This window comes from Sceloporus occidentalis, unplaced genomic scaffold, assembly GCF_023333645.1.
Source record: "Sceloporus occidentalis isolate IW3139 unplaced genomic scaffold, rSceOcc1.0.p SCAF_373, whole genome shotgun sequence".
Classification (NCBI taxonomy): domain Eukaryota; kingdom Metazoa; phylum Chordata; class Lepidosauria; order Squamata; family Phrynosomatidae; genus Sceloporus; species Sceloporus occidentalis.
Window position 1 is genome coordinate 254,433 of NW_028317353.1, and position 18,291 is coordinate 272,723.

The 18,291-nt window shown below is 44.0% G+C and overlaps 2 protein-coding genes across 6 annotated transcripts; both read left to right on the forward strand.

Moving 5' to 3' along the window:
* Positions 1-894: 894 nt before the first annotated feature.
* LOC149273486 (cytochrome P450 2G1-like) lies at positions 895-7,908 on the forward strand. Of its 3 annotated transcripts, none has more exons than XM_089506229.1 (9): positions 895-1,077; positions 2,970-3,135; positions 3,292-3,441; positions 4,240-4,400; positions 4,589-4,765; positions 5,548-5,689; positions 5,930-6,117; positions 6,882-7,023; positions 7,727-7,908. In XM_089506229.1, the coding sequence occupies exons 1-9, from the start codon at positions 895-897 to the stop codon at positions 7,906-7,908; spliced, it is 1,491 nt and encodes a 496-aa protein (XP_089362355.1). The 3 variants fall into 3 exon arrangements, with proteins under 3 accessions (XP_089362355.1, XP_089362356.1, XP_089362357.1); XM_089506230.1 differs by having other exon boundaries at positions 2,970-3,129; XM_089506231.1 differs by lacking the exon at positions 4,589-4,765 and having other exon boundaries at positions 5,548-5,691; positions 5,932-6,117.
* A 3,176-nt stretch (positions 7,909-11,084) lies between these two features.
* Positions 11,085-16,590, forward strand: LOC149273487 (cytochrome P450 2F3-like). 3 transcript variants are annotated; one of them, XM_089506232.1, is made up of 9 exons: positions 11,085-11,293; positions 11,790-11,971; positions 12,491-12,640; positions 12,974-13,134; positions 13,427-13,603; positions 14,166-14,307; positions 14,918-15,105; positions 15,814-15,955; positions 16,409-16,590. In XM_089506232.1, exons 1-9 carry the CDS (start codon positions 11,085-11,087, stop codon positions 16,588-16,590), a joined length of 1,533 nt encoding a protein of 510 aa, XP_089362358.1. The 3 variants fall into 3 exon arrangements, with proteins under 3 accessions (XP_089362358.1, XP_089362359.1, XP_089362361.1); XM_089506233.1 differs by having other exon boundaries at positions 11,085-11,255; positions 11,809-11,971; XM_089506235.1 differs by having other exon boundaries at positions 11,085-11,255; positions 11,809-11,971; positions 12,491-12,634.
* Positions 16,591-18,291: the final 1,701 nt, after the last annotated feature.

An 18,291-nucleotide genomic window follows, 5' to 3' on the forward strand; every position in this document is an offset into this window, starting at 1 on the left:
ACCAAATAGAACGGTCGCAAAGCCATAAAAGGGTTAAAAAAAGGGTTAAGAAAATATTATCTTTAACAATTTTAAGATAAGAATTTGTTGTACTTTTCAAAGAATACAGAAGACGCGAAGCTTAAATAAAAATAAATTACACCATGACTGGATCCTTTTAGTATCCATTCAAGAGAAGAAAAATGTAAAATCTATTAATAATACATTTCTAAACAAATACATCGTTACAGAGAGTATTGTGATGACATCATAGTATAATCACAAGCCTCATCTAATCACATGTGAGAAGATAAGGAAAAGTCCCCAAACGAACCCCTTCCAGCAGACATTTATTATTATTATTTATTATCAACAAAAGCTTTTGAAAACCCCTCTGACCACCGATCAAAAAGTGTTAGAAATATGAATATGGAACAGCGTGTGACGGAGCGCGACGCCCCGCAATCTGCTAAAGAAAACACGCGTTAATGACCTTATTTACATTACACACGTCAAGCCAGGCCTTAAGGGGTTAAAACACGGAATGTGGTGCTTATACTGAGTGCCGGGTAATCATTTTATCCCAGATCTTACATTTCCATTGAACGGAGAAAGAAACATTATTATTATTTATTGGGTAATATGGCACCGACATATTCCGCGGCGCGGTACGATGGGTTCACAGAATATAACAAGCGGGCAGAGAGAAGAGGTAGGAAGGGCCCGGCTCAGACCAGCTCAACGGGCTTCTGATGGAACGAGCACTTTAATCCGCTGCGAAGCCCTCGAGGGTGTTTGTGGCCCTGGAGAAGGCGTTTTTAATATGAAGTCATCTGCCGGGCGGGCCGTTTGGGACGGGTATAAATACCGGCTTCTAATACAGTCGCGGCAATCGGTGGAGCTTATGGCTGCGGAATGGAGTTCCTCGGACTCATAACCCTGCTGCTAGCGGCCTGCGCCATATTCCTGCTTTTTACCCTAATGCAGGGCAGAGAGAAGGGGGGCAAGTCGAGGCTCCCCCCGGGTCCCACTCCGCTGCCGGTATTGGGGAATATTCTACAGCTGAGTGGGAAAGAGGTCTTCAAATGCTTCATTAAGGTAAGGCAGGGGAAGGGACTTTTTGGCTTCCGCCCCGGAATGCTCACATTAACAGAAACAATAGTCCTGCTAATCGCCGGCCGACGAAACCCCCGCGAATATCCAAAAAGTTCAGCCCTGTGAAAATTCCCTGCAAAAACAGAGTAGAATCCCAGCAGGGGTGGACGAGGCATTCGCCACCCCGTCTAGCCGCCCGTTTCTCCTGCTGTAACGACTCAAACCTTAATCAGTCGTTGGTCTGAGCTGATGTTTTATGGCGATGCTAATGAAGTCCGTTCCTCCATAGACTTCCATTAGACAGAGAGTCCAGCTGGGTGATTAAGACTGAGGCATTCTATTGTATCCCCCAGACAGTATGAAAAGGAGCATCATACAAATGGCTGTCTGAAAACATATATTATGGGGCAAAACTACACCTGGGTTAAAAAAAGGGCAATAATTTAGAAAATAATTTTTAATCTAAAACTGGGAATAAGACAATCGGGTGGAGGTTTCTCTTTAACAAATTGCTTGTTTATGTAAACGTCGGAGAATAATCCTCTTAGTCAACACAATGCCGCTCCCGTAGCGCTCTATTTATTAGCGCTCTATTTATAAAATGTTTTTCTTCATGGAAGACGCCCTGGGAAATTAAGTGATTTCTCTGCTTTATAAATGGAATATTTAATGAATAATTAATTATAATTTGGAAATTGCTGCCATTATGAATTCGACGCGCGTGGGACGGGGCTGGGTGTGAAGTGGAAGTTATTTGTGAAACTGCTTCATACGCAGAACTCGGGCATTTTGTCAAACGGTCTGCGGCCCCCCCAACGAAGAATACATCTCCTGCAACCCAAATAACAGGGAGTGGGGAAAGAAACCCGCCGGCCCCCACTCGGCCCCCGTCTATTCACCCATTTCTCCTGCTGTAAAGACTCAAACCTTATTCAGTCGTTGGTCTCGTCTTAGATTCAGGAGCCGTATGTCTATCCCATGCATGTTTAACACCCTCACTGTATTACCCTCTACCACCTCTGCTGGGAGGCTGCTCCACTTATCTACCACCCTCTCAGTAAAACTTCCTTACATTCCATCTAAGCCTCTGGCCCTCTACTGTTAGATTCCGATCTCTTCTTAAAACTTTTATCCTCTTTGATCAAACGGAGCAACAAACCAAAAAGGCTGAATGTGAGTTGTTTTTTTAATTAATGGTACAAACAATATAATGTAAACATCTCCTCTGCTAACGAGCGCAGGGCACGGTTCGGGTGCGTGCTCAGACAGGCCAGGTTGTTCGCTCTGTTGGGATTAATTAAACGAAGTTGGCCGATTGTCAAGAACTCCGGCTCGGTGTATGAGGAGCGTCATAGTGGGTTGGGGTCCACTGGCAAAATCAGCCATTACCTCCCACCCCACGGTGAAAACGAGGACACCGGATTCAATAACCCAAGGCAGGGGGTACAGCAAGAATGTGGCAGGAACTGAGAACAACCAGACCCTACAGCAGATCGGGAATCCCTCGCAGACGGGAACCGGCAGCGGTCAGGGCAGAGTTACGAAGATGGGGAGCAGCGGTGGTAGGAGTCCGTTCAGGACAACCTAAAAGGTCTAAGCCAGGGTCAGCGAGTAACAGAGATAAAGTACTAGATGGCAGGAACACTGAGTATTAGTGTTAGTGTTTAGTTTGAGTCCTTCTAAAACTTTGATTTTGCTCACCTTGAGCTTTAACCGGTCCACTCGCCTGCCCGCGATCCTCTGGCTCTCTGCCACCTCTTTCCTTCTGACCTGAAGCCTCCTGGAGCTCCAAACATTGAAACGATGACGTAATATGGAGTATGTAGGCCACAAATGGCGTCCAACGCCCCGTACGGAAGCCAATATCCAAAGTCTGCATTTTCTGTCCCCTGTAGTTCAGTGAAAAGTTTGGTCCGGTCTACACCATTCACGTGGGCATGGAGCGAGTCGTGGTCCTCTGTGGTTATGACGTCGTGAAAGAGGCGCTGAATGACCGCGGAGAGGAGTTTTCTGCTCGGGGACGCATGCCGCTTCTGGAAAGGATGAGCAATGGCGGTCACGGTGAGGATGGCCGGACTCCGTGTCCCCTACTTCTGTCTGTGCCGCCCCACAGGACAGATTCCTGTCTCATAGCTCCCTCCTGTCACCCACCAGTGGCAGATAGGTCTCTCTTTATATTACCGCTTTACTGATTCTCTTCCACCTGGTCTGTTGCAGGCGTCGTTGGCAGTAACGGGGAGCGCTGGAAACAGCTGCGCCGATTCTCTCTCATGACCTTGAGAAATTTCGGGATGGGGAAGAGGAGCATCGAGGAGCGAATCCAGGAGGAAGCTCAGTTCTTAGTAGAAGAAATCCGAAAAACCAACGGTGAGTAAATTTACCGCTTCTGTTCCATCAAAGGAAGGGCTAAAGTTTATCAAACACAAATGGAATGATGGCAAATGTTTGGCAACAACACAGACAACATAGGGTTAGAAGTGTTTGAGCTCGTTGAGTGCCATGTAAAGAAAGGACTCTCTTCTGGAAGGAAGGGCAACCTACAGTCCCCTGAGCCCTCACGCCATCTGGAAGCTAAAATACCGGCGTATACTGGCCTCATAGCCCCCAAACAGTTTGTCTGTGTCATCTTTGTCCCCAAACAGCTTGTCAGTGACCCCAAACAGCTTGTGTTGGCCATCTTTTTGTCTCAAACAACTGGTCTCAGACGTACTTTCACATACACATTCATGCTAACCCACACTTATACGTACATACTCACCCTAATGCACACACATGGTCAGTAACACCTCATTACCTGGTGCCGCACAAGAGGCCAAGCTCTTGTAAGTAATGTCTCGGTAAGGACGATGGTGGTCATTAAAACACATTTTGGAGGAAGGGTTGTCTTGAGGTTGCCATTGGTCAGGGCTAAGGCAGAACCCAACCAAAATACATAGAAACATGGAATCTGACGGCAGATAAGGACCATTTGGTCCATCAAGTCGCTCCGTTTTTCCTGCCTCCTTAATCAGTGGTGGGTCTTCGTACGATACAATGTGTTCATACATTATAAAAAGAGAATGTATCGAATAATACCAAAATTCATATACCCCCCCCAACCTCAACACAGTCGAAAGAAAGCTGATTGTGGTATTTCGGTGAGATCTGTTTATTCTTCTGTCCCAGGTCGGCCCCTGGACCCCACTTTCTATTTCAGCAAAGCTGTGGCCAATGTTATCTGCTCCGTGGTCTTCGGAACCCGGTTTGAATATGAAGACAAGAACTTTTTGAGATTGCTGGGGCTCTTAAATGAATTATTAAGAGGAGTTAGTTCTGCCTGGGGTAAGGTAAGGACTATGTAGATCGACATCCCAACAACATCACACTGTCCCTTTAACCCATTAAACAAGTCATTGCCGTTGGGTTCCTTTTGTCCTCTCTAGGTCTGTCCTCTTGAAACGTGTCACCGCCATTAAGTAAAATGATTATTTTCTTAGATACTTCCCAGTTCTCTCCAACACGTACTCTCTTACAGATGTATAACGTATACCCAGAGGTCTTCGGGAAATTACCCGGACCCCACAACAAGCTCTTCAACGCTGTGAAAGGACTAAAAGAGTTTATTACGGAAAGAACAAAAATACACCGGGAGACCCTGGACCCCAACTCCCCCCGAGACTTTATTGACTGCTTCCTCACAAAGATCGAACAGGTGAGTCCAGCAAACAGCAGAGAAAATTCTTTCAGGTCAAGTTGTTTTTGCACTCACGCACACATACTTACACACATACACACACACACTCTCCATTAATATGTCAGCCTCATCCGACACACGAGAACAGCCCAAAGAACATACAAAACCAACAAACACAAATGGCCTTAACTTCCCTCAATGGGCCAAATCAAGAAAGCATCCACGGTATCGCTACAAACGCAAGCGACCAAAGAAGTCCACATCTGGACTCGCCTTTACACTTGGGGTAATCCCCAAGAGATCCTCCAAAGGGTGAAATAACATACAGAGAGGTTTTAGAACAACTCCACCGAGTACAGACAGCCACTCAACAGCCTCTCCTACGGTGCGTCCCTGCTCGGGAGCGTCTCACGTCTTCGCTCTCGTGTCTTACGGGGGAAAAGATTTACATCAGTCTGATCCGACCACAAGGGCCGCCCAGAGACAAAATACGAGGCAAATTTCTCCTTCAGGAGGGAACCAACAACCCTATTCTACATTCTGGCCTTCATTGCCCTCATCAGTGGGATGTAGTTGGCCCCCTCTATGTGATTTGACCCTTGGGGTTCACCTCACGTGTAAAGGTGGTCCAGACATGGACCTTCATCTTCATAGATGGATCCCAACTGTGTTTCGCTGAAGCGAATGCTGATGAGCTGGTTGCATTCTGTTCTCCAAACTCCCTGTTTAGTGAATATACCCCGCCACGTGGTGAGGTAAAATTGAGTCGTCTGTTACAATGCTCGCTGTCTTTGTTCCAGGAGAAGGATATCCCGGACACTGAATTTCACATGGACGCGCTGGTTAACACCACTTTTGATATGTTTGCGGCCGGCACGGAAACAGTTAACATAACCCTACGTTACGGCCTGATGATTCTTCTCAAGCACCCGGACGTGGAAGGTGTGTATGTGACGGACTGCCGGGGCGCGCATGGCCTTCAGGCCGGGTCTCCTGCTGTCCGGTATATTAGAGCCCCCTCCTAACAGGCAGGGGCATGAGAGGGCTATCTGGAGGCGGGTGAAAACTTTTGCCCATATCCTAAAAATGCCACAAATTGCCATTCTGTCCTCCAGAAAAGTCTGTCCTTCTGACCCGAGGTTCCGTGGCCAGTGCAACGTTGAGTGTCTTATGTGTCCACAGAGCGAGTTCACCGCGAGATCGACCGGGTCGTTGGCAGAAACAGAGCCCCGTGCATAGAAGATCGCTCGCGCATGCCGTACACGGACGCCGCCATCCACGAGATCCAGAGATTCGTGAATCTCATCCCCCTCGGCATTCCGCACAAAGTGACCGAAGATGTTGAATTCAGGGGATACTTTATTCCAAAAGTGAGAAAACAAAACTATTCTAATTTTCCCTTACGAAAAATTACTGCGTTTTTTTCTGAAGTAATACTGCAGTTTTTTGGACTTTTGTTTTTATATTGCAAACCTACAGTTGTACTTCAAAGTACTGTAGCTTTATTGCATTTGTACTTCCGTACAAAAATAACTGCAGTACAGTGAAGTACAAATGCAGTAAAAGTGCAGTAAAAGTGCAGTAAATGTGCAGTATTGCAGTTTTTTCATGTCCAAAAAACTGCAGTATTTTTTTGGTAAGGGATTATTACTCAAAAAGACAGAAAAGAACCAAAAAAAAATCTAGTCAACACCTCCAGACATACAGCCTTCACGTCTCTAGGTACAAGTGGGCAAAAAAGCCTTTCTAGGGGATTGCTGGGTTCATCTCTTCAACTAAGCCTCCTGAATGTGCACCTGTGGTAAAGCAGGCCTGCTGGACCTATTTATACCTCCCATGGCTGAAGAAGCCTGCTAGGCTGCACTTTAGTGGTAAAAGTGTAATGGTTAAAATTTGCGACAGTTCTAGGCAGGACGGGCTATTGAGTCGCTGCCCGTCCAGTTGGGTTCTCGTACCGTCCGCCCCCAAGTGCGAAGGTGAGTCTAGATGTGGACCCCCTTGCTTACGAGTTTCTTGGGGGAATAATAAATGTCCGCTATTGATTAGGTTGGAATGTTTGTTTTGGGGCTGCCGGTTCCCTTTCTAGATTGATCTTCCGTCCCGTTAATTCGGTTTCTCCTGATTTTTTTTTTAGGATACCACGGTGTACGTAGTTCTCGGCTCCGTCTTAACGGATCCAACGCAGTTTGAGGACCCGGACAACTTCAACCCAGGACACTTCCTGGACGAAGAGGGGAAATTCTGCAAGAAAGACGCATTCATGGCGTTCTCCTCAGGTATCTGCATTTTCTCGAACACAATCTGAGATTTCACATAATTATTAACCGCTCCTCGCGCTGGATTCTGTCGGGTCGGGCAGTCATTTTGTGTCCCCGACAGCTTTCCCGGTGATTACAGAATATGGAGAACGGATTTCCCATTCCTTATTTACTATAGAAACAGGAGACACCATATGCAAATAAGCCCTAGCAACAAAGTATAGTTAATTTGCATATGGAGCCACACGGTGATGTCATAAACAATGGACAGATCTCATGAATGTATAAGTTTTGTTTTTCTTGCCTTGGTAGGTAAAACACATTTCTGTAGACGTAAAAATTCTAATTAAGTTCCTGGAATTGATATTAAAAAAAAATTGTATAGCTGGATTCGAGAATACGTTATAATTCCAGAAAAACAATGGAAATTCCAACATGTAGACTAATTCATAAAAATACAGGTTAGATACATTTGGTGATTCCGCCTCAAAACTGCTCTGCTTGGATATCAATGGCCATAAAACTTCAAATACTATAAATAAGAAAAAAATCACTTTGTGGCTGATTCCAGAAACAACTATGGCTGAATTCCTCAAAAAAAGACAGTCAACCAAAGGGTTTCTTTATATTCTGCTCCCCCCGTACCACCATGAGTGACCATCCGCAAGGTCCTGCACACACAGGAGCGCGATGATGGGATTTGTCTTCTGTCTCCCAACAGGGAAGCGGATTTGCCTCGGGGAAGGCCTGGCTCGGATGGAACTCTTCCTAATGTTCACCACCATCCTTCAGAACTTCGCCCTCAAGCCCACCGTGGACCCAGAAGACATCGACCTGAGCCCAGAGATGAGCGGGTTTGGAAATTGTCCTCATCCGTACCAGCTCTGCTTCATCACGCGATAATACCTTAAAATACATTTTATAAAAATGTCTAGTTTTTGTATCCCTTACATTCAATACATGTTTTGTATGAAACACCGGGAACTGCAAGAAATTTAAGAGTAGATGGTCGGCGGCCAAAAATAGAATCGTTGAACAAATATTAGATTTTTGTGCTGTTTTTTTAACTCGATTTACATTTTAGCCGCCGATAAGTTATGTGGGTAAAGAACATGAAACTGCCTCGGCTTTATTATATAGTTTATTATATATTCTAAAGTTTATTATTCATTAAACCTTTACTGTGCTGTTCTGTGGCTATTAAATTGTTAAATTAAATTAATTAGTAATTTTATCATCGTTGGCAGATTATTTTCATACGGAATAAATTAACGTAATTTATTTTGGATGGATAATTATGTGCTAAGGCCCTCCACCCAGCCCTAAAGTAATTTAAAGGGGACGTGTCAAAGCTATGACATCTATCGCTAACACTTCGTATTTAAATTATGCAAATCCACCTCCGTTTCCCATGATCCCTCAGTGCAGACTGTATGGGAATCCCATTGGTCAGCCTGAGCAGGAAGTTGGAAGCCGCTTCCTGTTCTCTCACAGCGTTGTTTTAGCGGATGGCGCTAGAGATTGTTTCCAGCCGCGCAGGTCCCTCCGTAACCCTATTATCACAGATATCTCAGGGCGACGGGCGATTTATACCCTGTGATGGGGCAGCAAGATGGCTGCTCCCGCAACAAGGAGTACGTTTTTTTCCCCCTCTTAATACTTTAATGAAAAGAAAAAATATAATATAAAAATAACCTTAAAACAATAGTCAGGTTTTTATATACCATTTAATTATAATATTTAATGTACATACCTAAACTTGAACATTATTGTGTCAAAAAAATAAATAAATAAATAAATAAATAAATAAAACAATATGTAAAAACTTTCTTTTAAATATGCCTTTTATGTGTCAAAATTGAATAAAAATTAATTGGGGGGGGGAACTTGTCAGGTTTTAACGTTGATGGATTTCAGTGGAAAAACTTGCAGTGAAAGGGTTTGAAAATAACAAAAATGTTTAAAAATTAAGAGTAGAGTAAAATGTAAATGCAAATGAAATCTACATGACTTTTAAAAACATATTTAAAGTCTTTCATCAGTGATTATTTTTGTTTTTTTATTGTTTGCTCTCATTTGACTGAATACTTTTTAGCATTTTTTTTTATCATCACCTCTGTGACGGGTCCTGGGATCACAGTTTTACTGTTAAACCCGAGCCTTCTTGTAAAAAAAGCAGGATTTGTTATTTGAATGAAAGCAATGTTTTTTTATATATCGTTTTATACAGATCAACGTTCTATTTTGATCTGAGAGCCATTAAATGTTTTTTGGGGCAATAAACACTCTTTACGATGGGATTCCTTTAAGGTTTATGAGTCTGTGTGGCGGGGGACGTGACCAAGGATCAGATTTTTATTATCTAAATTGTGGCTGTTATATATATATATATATATATATATATATATATATATATATATATATATGTAGTATGGTGTGTGTATGCGTATGCGTGCGTCTATGTATATATATTATATATTCTATATCTTTTCTCAGCTGGAAGAAGATATTCCACATGAAATAGCTATAAAATACTTGAATTGAGTATTCCTTCTATTACAAAGCGCTCACAACTCTTGTGAAATCCGTAAACGGACTAAATGATTTTGCAATTTCTTGGCTGCGTTTTTTGTGTATTGAGGTTTTTAACTGAAGTGTTTTGTTTTTCTTTCACGGCAAAGGTCAGAAACTTGGAACATTTCACACCCCTTTAGTTCTGAAGATACGACATTTTGTAAATGTTTAACATTCTATAAAATCCTGAAAAAAACTAAATCTTGTATTTAATCCACACTTCCCACAAAAAGGACCTGAAAAGTGGGAATGAATCTACTATATATGAAAACTTTAGAAAAATGGAATGAATATATATATATATATATATTGAGATACATAAAATATATGAAGACTTCACATATATAAATGAATAAATATATAATATATGAAAATTTACATGTATAAAGGGAGTGAATATATGATGAAAAGTCATTAAAGACTGAAACGTGGACCCTAATGGAGCATCATTGCATTATTTAAAAGGAAGACCTGAGTGCTGGTAACTACTTGTGTATTGTTATATATTATATATAATATTTATATATTTATATATATATATATATATATATAATATTTGAAAACTTTTCATATATATATATATAGAGAGAGAGAGAGAGAGAATGTATGCAAACATGTATAAAATAAACTTCATATAAATAAATTGAGTAAATATACAAATAATATATGAACATATAAAGAAAAAAATATATATTCACATATAAAATAAATGGAGGGGATATAGATATATAAAATTTTTCAATCAATGTTTCTAACCATTATTAGAAAATATAATATTGAATAGATATTCGATGACTAATGCAAGGTTTTTTTCCATTGTTCCTAGAGGGTTTTTAAATCAACCTTTACCTGTTTTTTTTTTAATAAATAAATAAATAAATCATCAACCTTTCCCAAGAAATAATTATTTAATGATGAAAAAAGTGGAAAGATTCATAATTTATTCCAGGAACGCGTCATTGTCATGTGACATAACCTTAAAAGTCGAAAAATATAATGGCAGATCTGCGAAGGTTTATTTTCTTAACATATAAGAGGGTCCAAGAGGGTCTTGTCTAAGAAGTACAGTCATTGATGGTAACAGGAACCAATGACAGCATTCCGCTACCACGTGGCGAGTGACTGCATTTGGCATACTTAAGTACACTTCCTGTTTCAGAACGGACAGGAGAGGGAGGGGAAAATGACACCGAAGTCCGATTTTCTAACCCTGATAACTAAAGAAGGCCTGCACTGATTTTCATGCCGTAAAATGCGTGCTTGCAAAATGTACTCTATTCTGCGTTTCACTGAGCCGGATGAGTCTTTATGTCGCTTTGTTTGTGCTGTTCCCCCGGCTCTTGTGTTTGTGTTGGTCGTGTACCAAGCCCAATGCCCCAGTAACATCTGTACGTGGTGTTTACCCAGTACAGGTGGTGCAATGATCCCTTATTTTATGACGGCTATGAAGGGAAGGGTATATAAGCTCAGTGCCTCCCTGCTGCCAGCCTCCTCGGCTTCTCACCATGGACCTCGATGGCTCTGTCACCCTCCTTCTCGTCTTCCTCCTCACCTGCGTAATCTTCCTGGCCAAGAGGAAACGTCGTGGGAAATTGCCCCCGGGTCCCACTCCTCTGCCGTTCATTGGAAACATGCACCAGGTCAAGATAAATGACCTCATCAAGTCCCTGGTGGATGTAAGTCTAAGAAAACCCTCGACTGACCGTAGCGTAGAGTTCTAATGAGTATCCCTCCACACGACATGCAGCTGGGAACTAACCCCTAAACATGTATGTGTATGTAATAGCGATCTAATGTTATCTGGGGCCGTTCTGCATATTGTGAGCTATAAAAACCTGCTCCATGGGTATCCTAATGATCAGTTCTTCGTTTTAATAGTTAGTTTTTTCTCTTATACATCCCAAGTGTCCCTGTTTAGTTTGGTTAGTCCCTCTTTCCTCCCCTGATGCCCCTCTTTTCTAGGATCACGGTAATATGAAGGGTTGTAGATAAGTGGAGGAGCTTCCCAGCAGAGGTGGTAGAGGGTAATACAGTGAGGGTATTAAACATGCATTGGATAGACATACGGCTCCTGAATCTAAGACGAGACCAACGACTGATTAAGGTTTGAGTCTTTACAGCAGGAGAAACGGGCGACTAGACGGGGGCCGGATGGGGCCGATCTGCCGGCAGGTTCTGATTTCTATAATTGAGATGCTCTGTTGAACCAGCGTTTCTTCCCTTCGCCAGCTCAGTAAGACGTACGGCCCCATGTATACCTTTCACCTTGGCTCTCGCCCCACTGTGGTGCTGTGCGGGTACGAGGTATTAAAGGAGGCGCTGATCGACCACGCGGAGGAGTTCAGCGGGAGGGGAGACTTCCCTGCCGTCCAGATGTACAGCAAGGGAAACGGTAAGAGGTCTCCCGGCAGTCAGTCGGCGTGGCGAGAATTTTGGAACTTTTTAATGGCGGCAGCCACAGTATTTGGGGTTTATTATCTTGTCAGAGTTTTGGGTTTGTTTTCTATGTAATAAGCAGCTGGACAGCACATGCCTCCCAACTGATTCTGAACTGAGACCCCAAATCTCTGTGCCCCTCTTTCCTCCCCTGATGCCCCTCTTTCCTCCCCTGATGCCCCTCTTTTCTCCCCTGATGCTCCAGTTTCTTCTACAGACACCCCTCTTTCCTCTCTTCCCCTGATGCTCCTCTTTCCTCCCCTAATGCCCCTCTTTTCTCCCATGATGCCCCTTTTCTCCCCTGATATCCCTCTTTCCTCCTCTGATGCCCCTCTTCTCTAGGAGGTCAGAATGTTTGCTGGGTATGAGGGGATCTCAGGGTTCTGCAGCCCTAAAAGCCCCGATAATGTGTAAAGAAACAGCCGCAAATGGCTTTATAAACAACATCAATATTTTGTTGCCCCTTTCCATACAGGAATAGTGTACGGCACGGGTGAGAGGTGGAGGCAGTTGCGTCGGTTTGCGATCACCACCTTGAAGAACTTCGGAATGGGAAAGAGGAGCCTGGAGGAGAGGGTGAAGGAGGAGGCCCAGTACCTGATAGAAGAATTCCAAAAAAGTGAAGGTATCTGCCATGGCAATTAGTATATTTTGACAATAAGTCTTGAAGAATCCATATCTTGGCCCAAAAATTCATTTTCTCAGAATCTGCATCTTAGGAGACATGAATGACTATAAGAAACTGAACAGGAACTTATTCTACATCTCCATCTTCCACCTGTGTTCAAGCAGGGGTATGTTTACAGAGCACTGAATTGTGGTGGGGTATGGAGATAGGCTCATTGCACCTCCCAAATATTGTATTTTTTAACGGACATTGGACAGAAGGCAACACGGTGATGGGGGGCAGGGAAACGAGGCTTCTGGGTCGACACACTATGGTCCTTTTTCTTGACAGGGAAACCCTTTGATCCAACGTTTGGCTTCAGCTCAGCCGGGTCAAACATCATCTGCTCCTTGGTGTTTGGAGACCGCTTTGACTACCGGGACAAGGAGTTCCTCAACCTCCTCTACCTCATCAACAACAGCTGGCACTTAATGAGTTCCACGTGGGGCCAGGTGCGCAAACACAATGATTTATGGGGTCTATGCTAAGCCACGGGGCTCGAGGTCCCATGTCCATCCTATATAGACTACAAGGAGAGCATTCCAGATGGATCTTCTATCTGAGACACATGTGGACATGTACAAGGCGGCCATTTCCATGTGGGGAGATCCTTAAATAGGACCCACATATATAACATCCATAAAATAATGGTTAATCATGAAAAAAACACCAAAAATCTTGGCTCTTGGATGACCGGACAGCCATAAATTGATATGTTTGGGGTGTTTGGTCTTCTCTTTGCAGCTACTGTTTGTGTTTCCTAAAATCATGCAGTGGATCCCCGGTCCCCACAACCAGATATACAAGAACTACGTCAAACTCGGGGCTTTCGTGGCCAAGAGACTTCGGATGAACAAGGAAACTCTGGACCCCAACAACCCTCGGGATTTTATCGACTGCTTCCTCATTAAAATCGAGCAGGTATGGCCCCCCCCAGGACGCAGGTTAAAGAAACAGCATCCGCGGTATTTTGTTAGAAAGTAAAGAAGGACAAGAATGGTCAAGCCTGGAAAAAAGCGTTAGTCTAGGATTGGGTGAATCATTGACCAAGAGATGGCTGAAGGTCGTCTACACTTGGAACGGTCGGTCGCTGGCATGGCTGATATTCTAATAAATTTCCGGGTCAATTCTGGGCTGTCACTTACTGTTGCGCAGACACAGGGTCCCTTCTTGCCCGTTGATGCCCCATATGCACTAAGGTCTGATGCTGCAGGACATATTGATATCTCTTAGCCTTTCCTGCAAACCATTCCCTATTTTAGTTGCTCTCTTATAAACTCAATATCCACCTGGCGATGGGGTCTCCAGAACCGTACCCACTACTCTAGGTGAGGTCTGACCGGAGATCTGTTAAGGAGCGGGTCAAAAGTGAGACGTCTCCAAAGTCCTGGTTTGTTGTCCACTCTTTTTGACGCCCCCATATCTTCTGTGCCGCAAGAGTACGGAGAGAACCGCTCATGATCTCCATTACCCACCACTACAGGAGAAGAAGAATCCCCAGAGCCACTTTTGCTATGAGACGATGCTGAAGACAACGGTAAATGTGTTTTTTGCCGGGACGGAGACCGTGGGGTCCACCCTGAGATATGGCTTCCTGATCTTACTGCGGCACCCAGAGGTAGAAGGTAAACCACCGCATTTTGGGAAGGAAGCTCGTTACAACATTCTACTTCCTTCCGCTTCTTCTTTACACGTTTAGATTAAGATTTTTTAAAATTATTTTTATTTAGTTTTCTTTGCTTAGAAACTTTTTTTGTCTAAATGAGGAGAGGGGTTTGCTTTATGACGAATGGCCAAGGAATCCCAAAGTAGTAATTGGATACATAGAGCTGTCAGGTTCTAGGCAAATATTAAGGTCATTCCTGGCTGAGCACAGGTGATCCAGTTGCTGGTTTAGTCATTCTCATTCGATAATGATATTGGCAACCAACCGGAGATCTACCATTTTCCCCAAATCCCATGTAAAGGAACCCATGGAACGGGGTTATCAGATTTAAATAAGCACTATATACATGTATCAGAAACCCTCCTTCTATGTTTCCCACATGAGCCACCATCTTACTTTACCTCATGATCCCCATAAAGCAATATCTCCCCTATTTTTAAGTTGCTGATTGTTGCTGATTGGTTCAGGCAGCCTTTGTAAGGATCAGGGGGAGGGGTAACTTGGGGTAATGGTGGCTTTCGAGTTAAATGTGCCCGTTTGTCCCGTTTTTTTTGTGTGGTTCCCATCAGAGAAGGTCCATGAGGAGATAGAACGAGTGATCGGCCGAGAAAGAAGTCCGTGCATGGATGACCGAAGCAAGATGCCTTACACGGAAGCCGTTATTTACGAAATCCAGAGATTCGCAGACATCGTCCCCATGAGCGTCCCTCACACCGTCACCCGTGACATCAAGTTTCGGGGATATGACCTGCCAGAGGTGCGTCTATTTGGAGAAGAGCGTTGAACAAGGTCTACGCGCCGATTACGGCCCCAATCGCCGTAGAAAATTGCAGCTGAAAATTGCTCCATTTCTAGAACTTTACCCCAGAATGTATCTGTGTAAATATTGGGTATTTTTTGCTACAGTTGCCAAACATTGAAGATGACACACAATCCTCGGCAGGCGGGCGTCTCTCCGACGGTTTCAGAACAGCCTGTTCTGGAGGTAGTCGCCCCACACCCTACACATTGTACCGGGGTTTGTAATTGGATCGTTCCGCCTGTCGGTGAATCTCTTACCTGCTTTTTAATTGTGGTTGCCGGATCGGCAGTTTGCGAGCTTTTATGTCTTAATTCCCTGGATCTCCGCCAAAGGAGGATTATAATTTAGATTTTATACGGGGGGACATTTGCCCCACAAAGATTAGGCAAAGTTTACGCTTCTGGGCTACCTTTTGACCAATGAAATAGTGAATATTTAACTCATGACGTGGACCTCGAGGGGAAACGAGGACAGATTCTTGCTACATTATTTAAAACATGTAACAGTTTAGATCACAGTGGGTGACAGCCCTTTGTATGATCTGCGTCCTTTCACCGTTAAAAGGTTTGGGGTAACATAACATTATGTTCTCTCTGTTACCCTGCATGGGGCAGATTGCGTAGACAGTTAACCCCTTAAGCCCTTATTGTCTCAATTTTCTAGGGTCTGAACATCATGCCCCTGATTTGTACGTCCCAGTACGACCCCACAAAGTTTAAAAACCCCCAGGCTTTTGACCCAACGCATTTCTTGGACGAGAACGGAGCATTCAAGAAAAATGAAGCGTTCATGGCATTTTCGGCAGGTATGGAACCGGGATGCTGTGTTGGGAAGCTATAGGTGTATAAGATAGGATCTTTTATAAGGTATATATACTCTGACTTACCCTAATCCTCATTATAAAAGGAGCTTCTTACTGACCGTTCTTGTCACATGACAGGAAGTAGCAAGCTCCCTCAGCCGTCACTGGCCATACTGGATAAGGGAGCCCCCATTATCCGGCAAAACCAGTCCTGTATGCCTGCCGGCAAATACATGCATTACAGTGCGGCACGCAAGCAACAAATGGGGACCCTTACCACCCATTCCTATTCCACACCTGAGTCTGCATGGGGTAGACATATGGCTTCTAAATCTAAGACCGGCCCAATTAAGGTTTGAGTCTTTACACAGGCAGCCTAGATGGGGGCCGAATGGGGCCGATCTGGTTCTGGGTTTCTATTCTGTTACCTGGACATGTTCCCTTCTGTCTCTGCAGGGAAGCGGATCTGCCTCGGGGAAGGTTTGGCTCAGATGGAGTTGTTTATTTTCTTCACCACAATACTTCAAAACTTCAGTCTGAAGCCCCTCGTGGACCCCAAAGACATTGACATTACGCCTGCAAGCAGCGGCTTGGGAAACATCCCGTGGCCCTATAAAATGTGTCTGATCCCGCGCTGAGGGTAGGAGTAATAAATGTATAATAATCTGCAGGGCGGAATAAACCGGGCTGAGGGATTCATGATTTTTATTCTTTTGAGGTGATGATAATAAAGCTCTCTGCATGTGACGCCGCGTCGTTATAACACGTGCCGCCGCCGCCACCTATAATGTATAGCTACACTCCGGGCATCATATGGACCAGTGGGGCATTTTTATAGAGAGCATTCGGGGGTAAATCTTTAAATGTGGAGCAGTCACCATGGAAAACAATAAGATGTTCCCATACCTGCCACATACCCCTGTTAGCTTGGCCAGTCCCTACCCCCAAATACATGTTGCCTTTCTTTCTCCTCCCCTGATGCCGTTTGCTGGGTATGAAGGTATCACAGGGTGCCCCTCTCTCCTCCCTTGATGCTCCTCTTTTTTACCCGGATTCCCACCTTTCTTCCCCTGATGTCCCTCTTTCCTCACCTAATGCCCCTCTTTCCTCCCCAATGCCCCTTTCTCCTCCTCTGATGCTCCTTTCTTCCCCTGATCCTTCCTTTCCTCCCCCGATGCCCCTCTCTCCTCCTCTGATGCCCCCTTTCTTCCCCTGATGCCCCTCTCCCCCCCTGATGCCCCTCTCTCCTCCCCGATGCCCCTCTTTTCTAGGAGGTCAGAATGTTTGCTGGGTATGAGGGGATCGCAGGGTTCTACAGCCCTAAAAGCCCCGATAATGTGTATAGAAACCGCAGGAAACGGCTTTATACATTAAACGGAGTAAATGAACCCCATTATTATTATAGCCACACCCACTAAAGCAAGAGCGCCCCCTGGCTGTTTGAATTGTTGGGAATATCTCTACCTATTTAGTACTTTGCTGTTTCATTCTTTTTTGTGTTTCTGCCATTTTACTCTTTCCTCTGAAGATTGAATCACATTAAAAAAAATCAGAAACTTTTAAGGAGCTTTTTTTACGTTCTACAGCAAATATATTTAAGTGCCATCTTTTTTTTTGTCACATGACATTAATGGGTTCCCGGCAAAAATGTATGGCATTTTTCTGGGAAGGGTTTGAACGTTGTATTGTTTGCCAGGACAGATGGTACAGAATCCCAACAGAGATGGTAAAGTTGATGAAAACCTGGAGGCGACAGATTCCCGATGGGGCGTGCTAAGGGGGCTGAAGCCCCAAGCGTTTTAGTTTAGGCTGGTGTGAAAAAATGCTGTAAAGTAAAAATGCTTTTAAAAAAATAGACATTTATCATTTATTTTTATCATTTAACAAAATGCAAAGCAACTGAACAGAAGAAAATCAAATCAGTATCTGGTGAGCTCCTTCAAAACAGCGTCAGTTCTTCTAGGTTCACTCGCACTTACACTTTAAGTTGAGTATCAGCAGTGAGTGCATTAGAAGGCTTACGTCTCGGCCTGCTTGGGGGGAGAGCAGCGCTCTGATGCCGCCGTCTTCACTCCCCTGCTCAGCTCTCTGTCTCACACTTCCTGTTCCAGAAGCTTCTGAGATATATTCTTTCCTCTGATAGGCCGAGAAGTGTGTTTATAACCCAGGAAGTCCGACAGACGTCCGCAAACAATCCTGGAAAAATATCAATTTCTCTATTTTTTTTTTTAAACAATTTTATTATTTTTAAAAACGTTTTCTGCTTCTAACTGAAATCCATCAACGCTAAAACCTGACTATTTTGGCACTCAGAAGTGTCTATTTGATCATGATCCCCA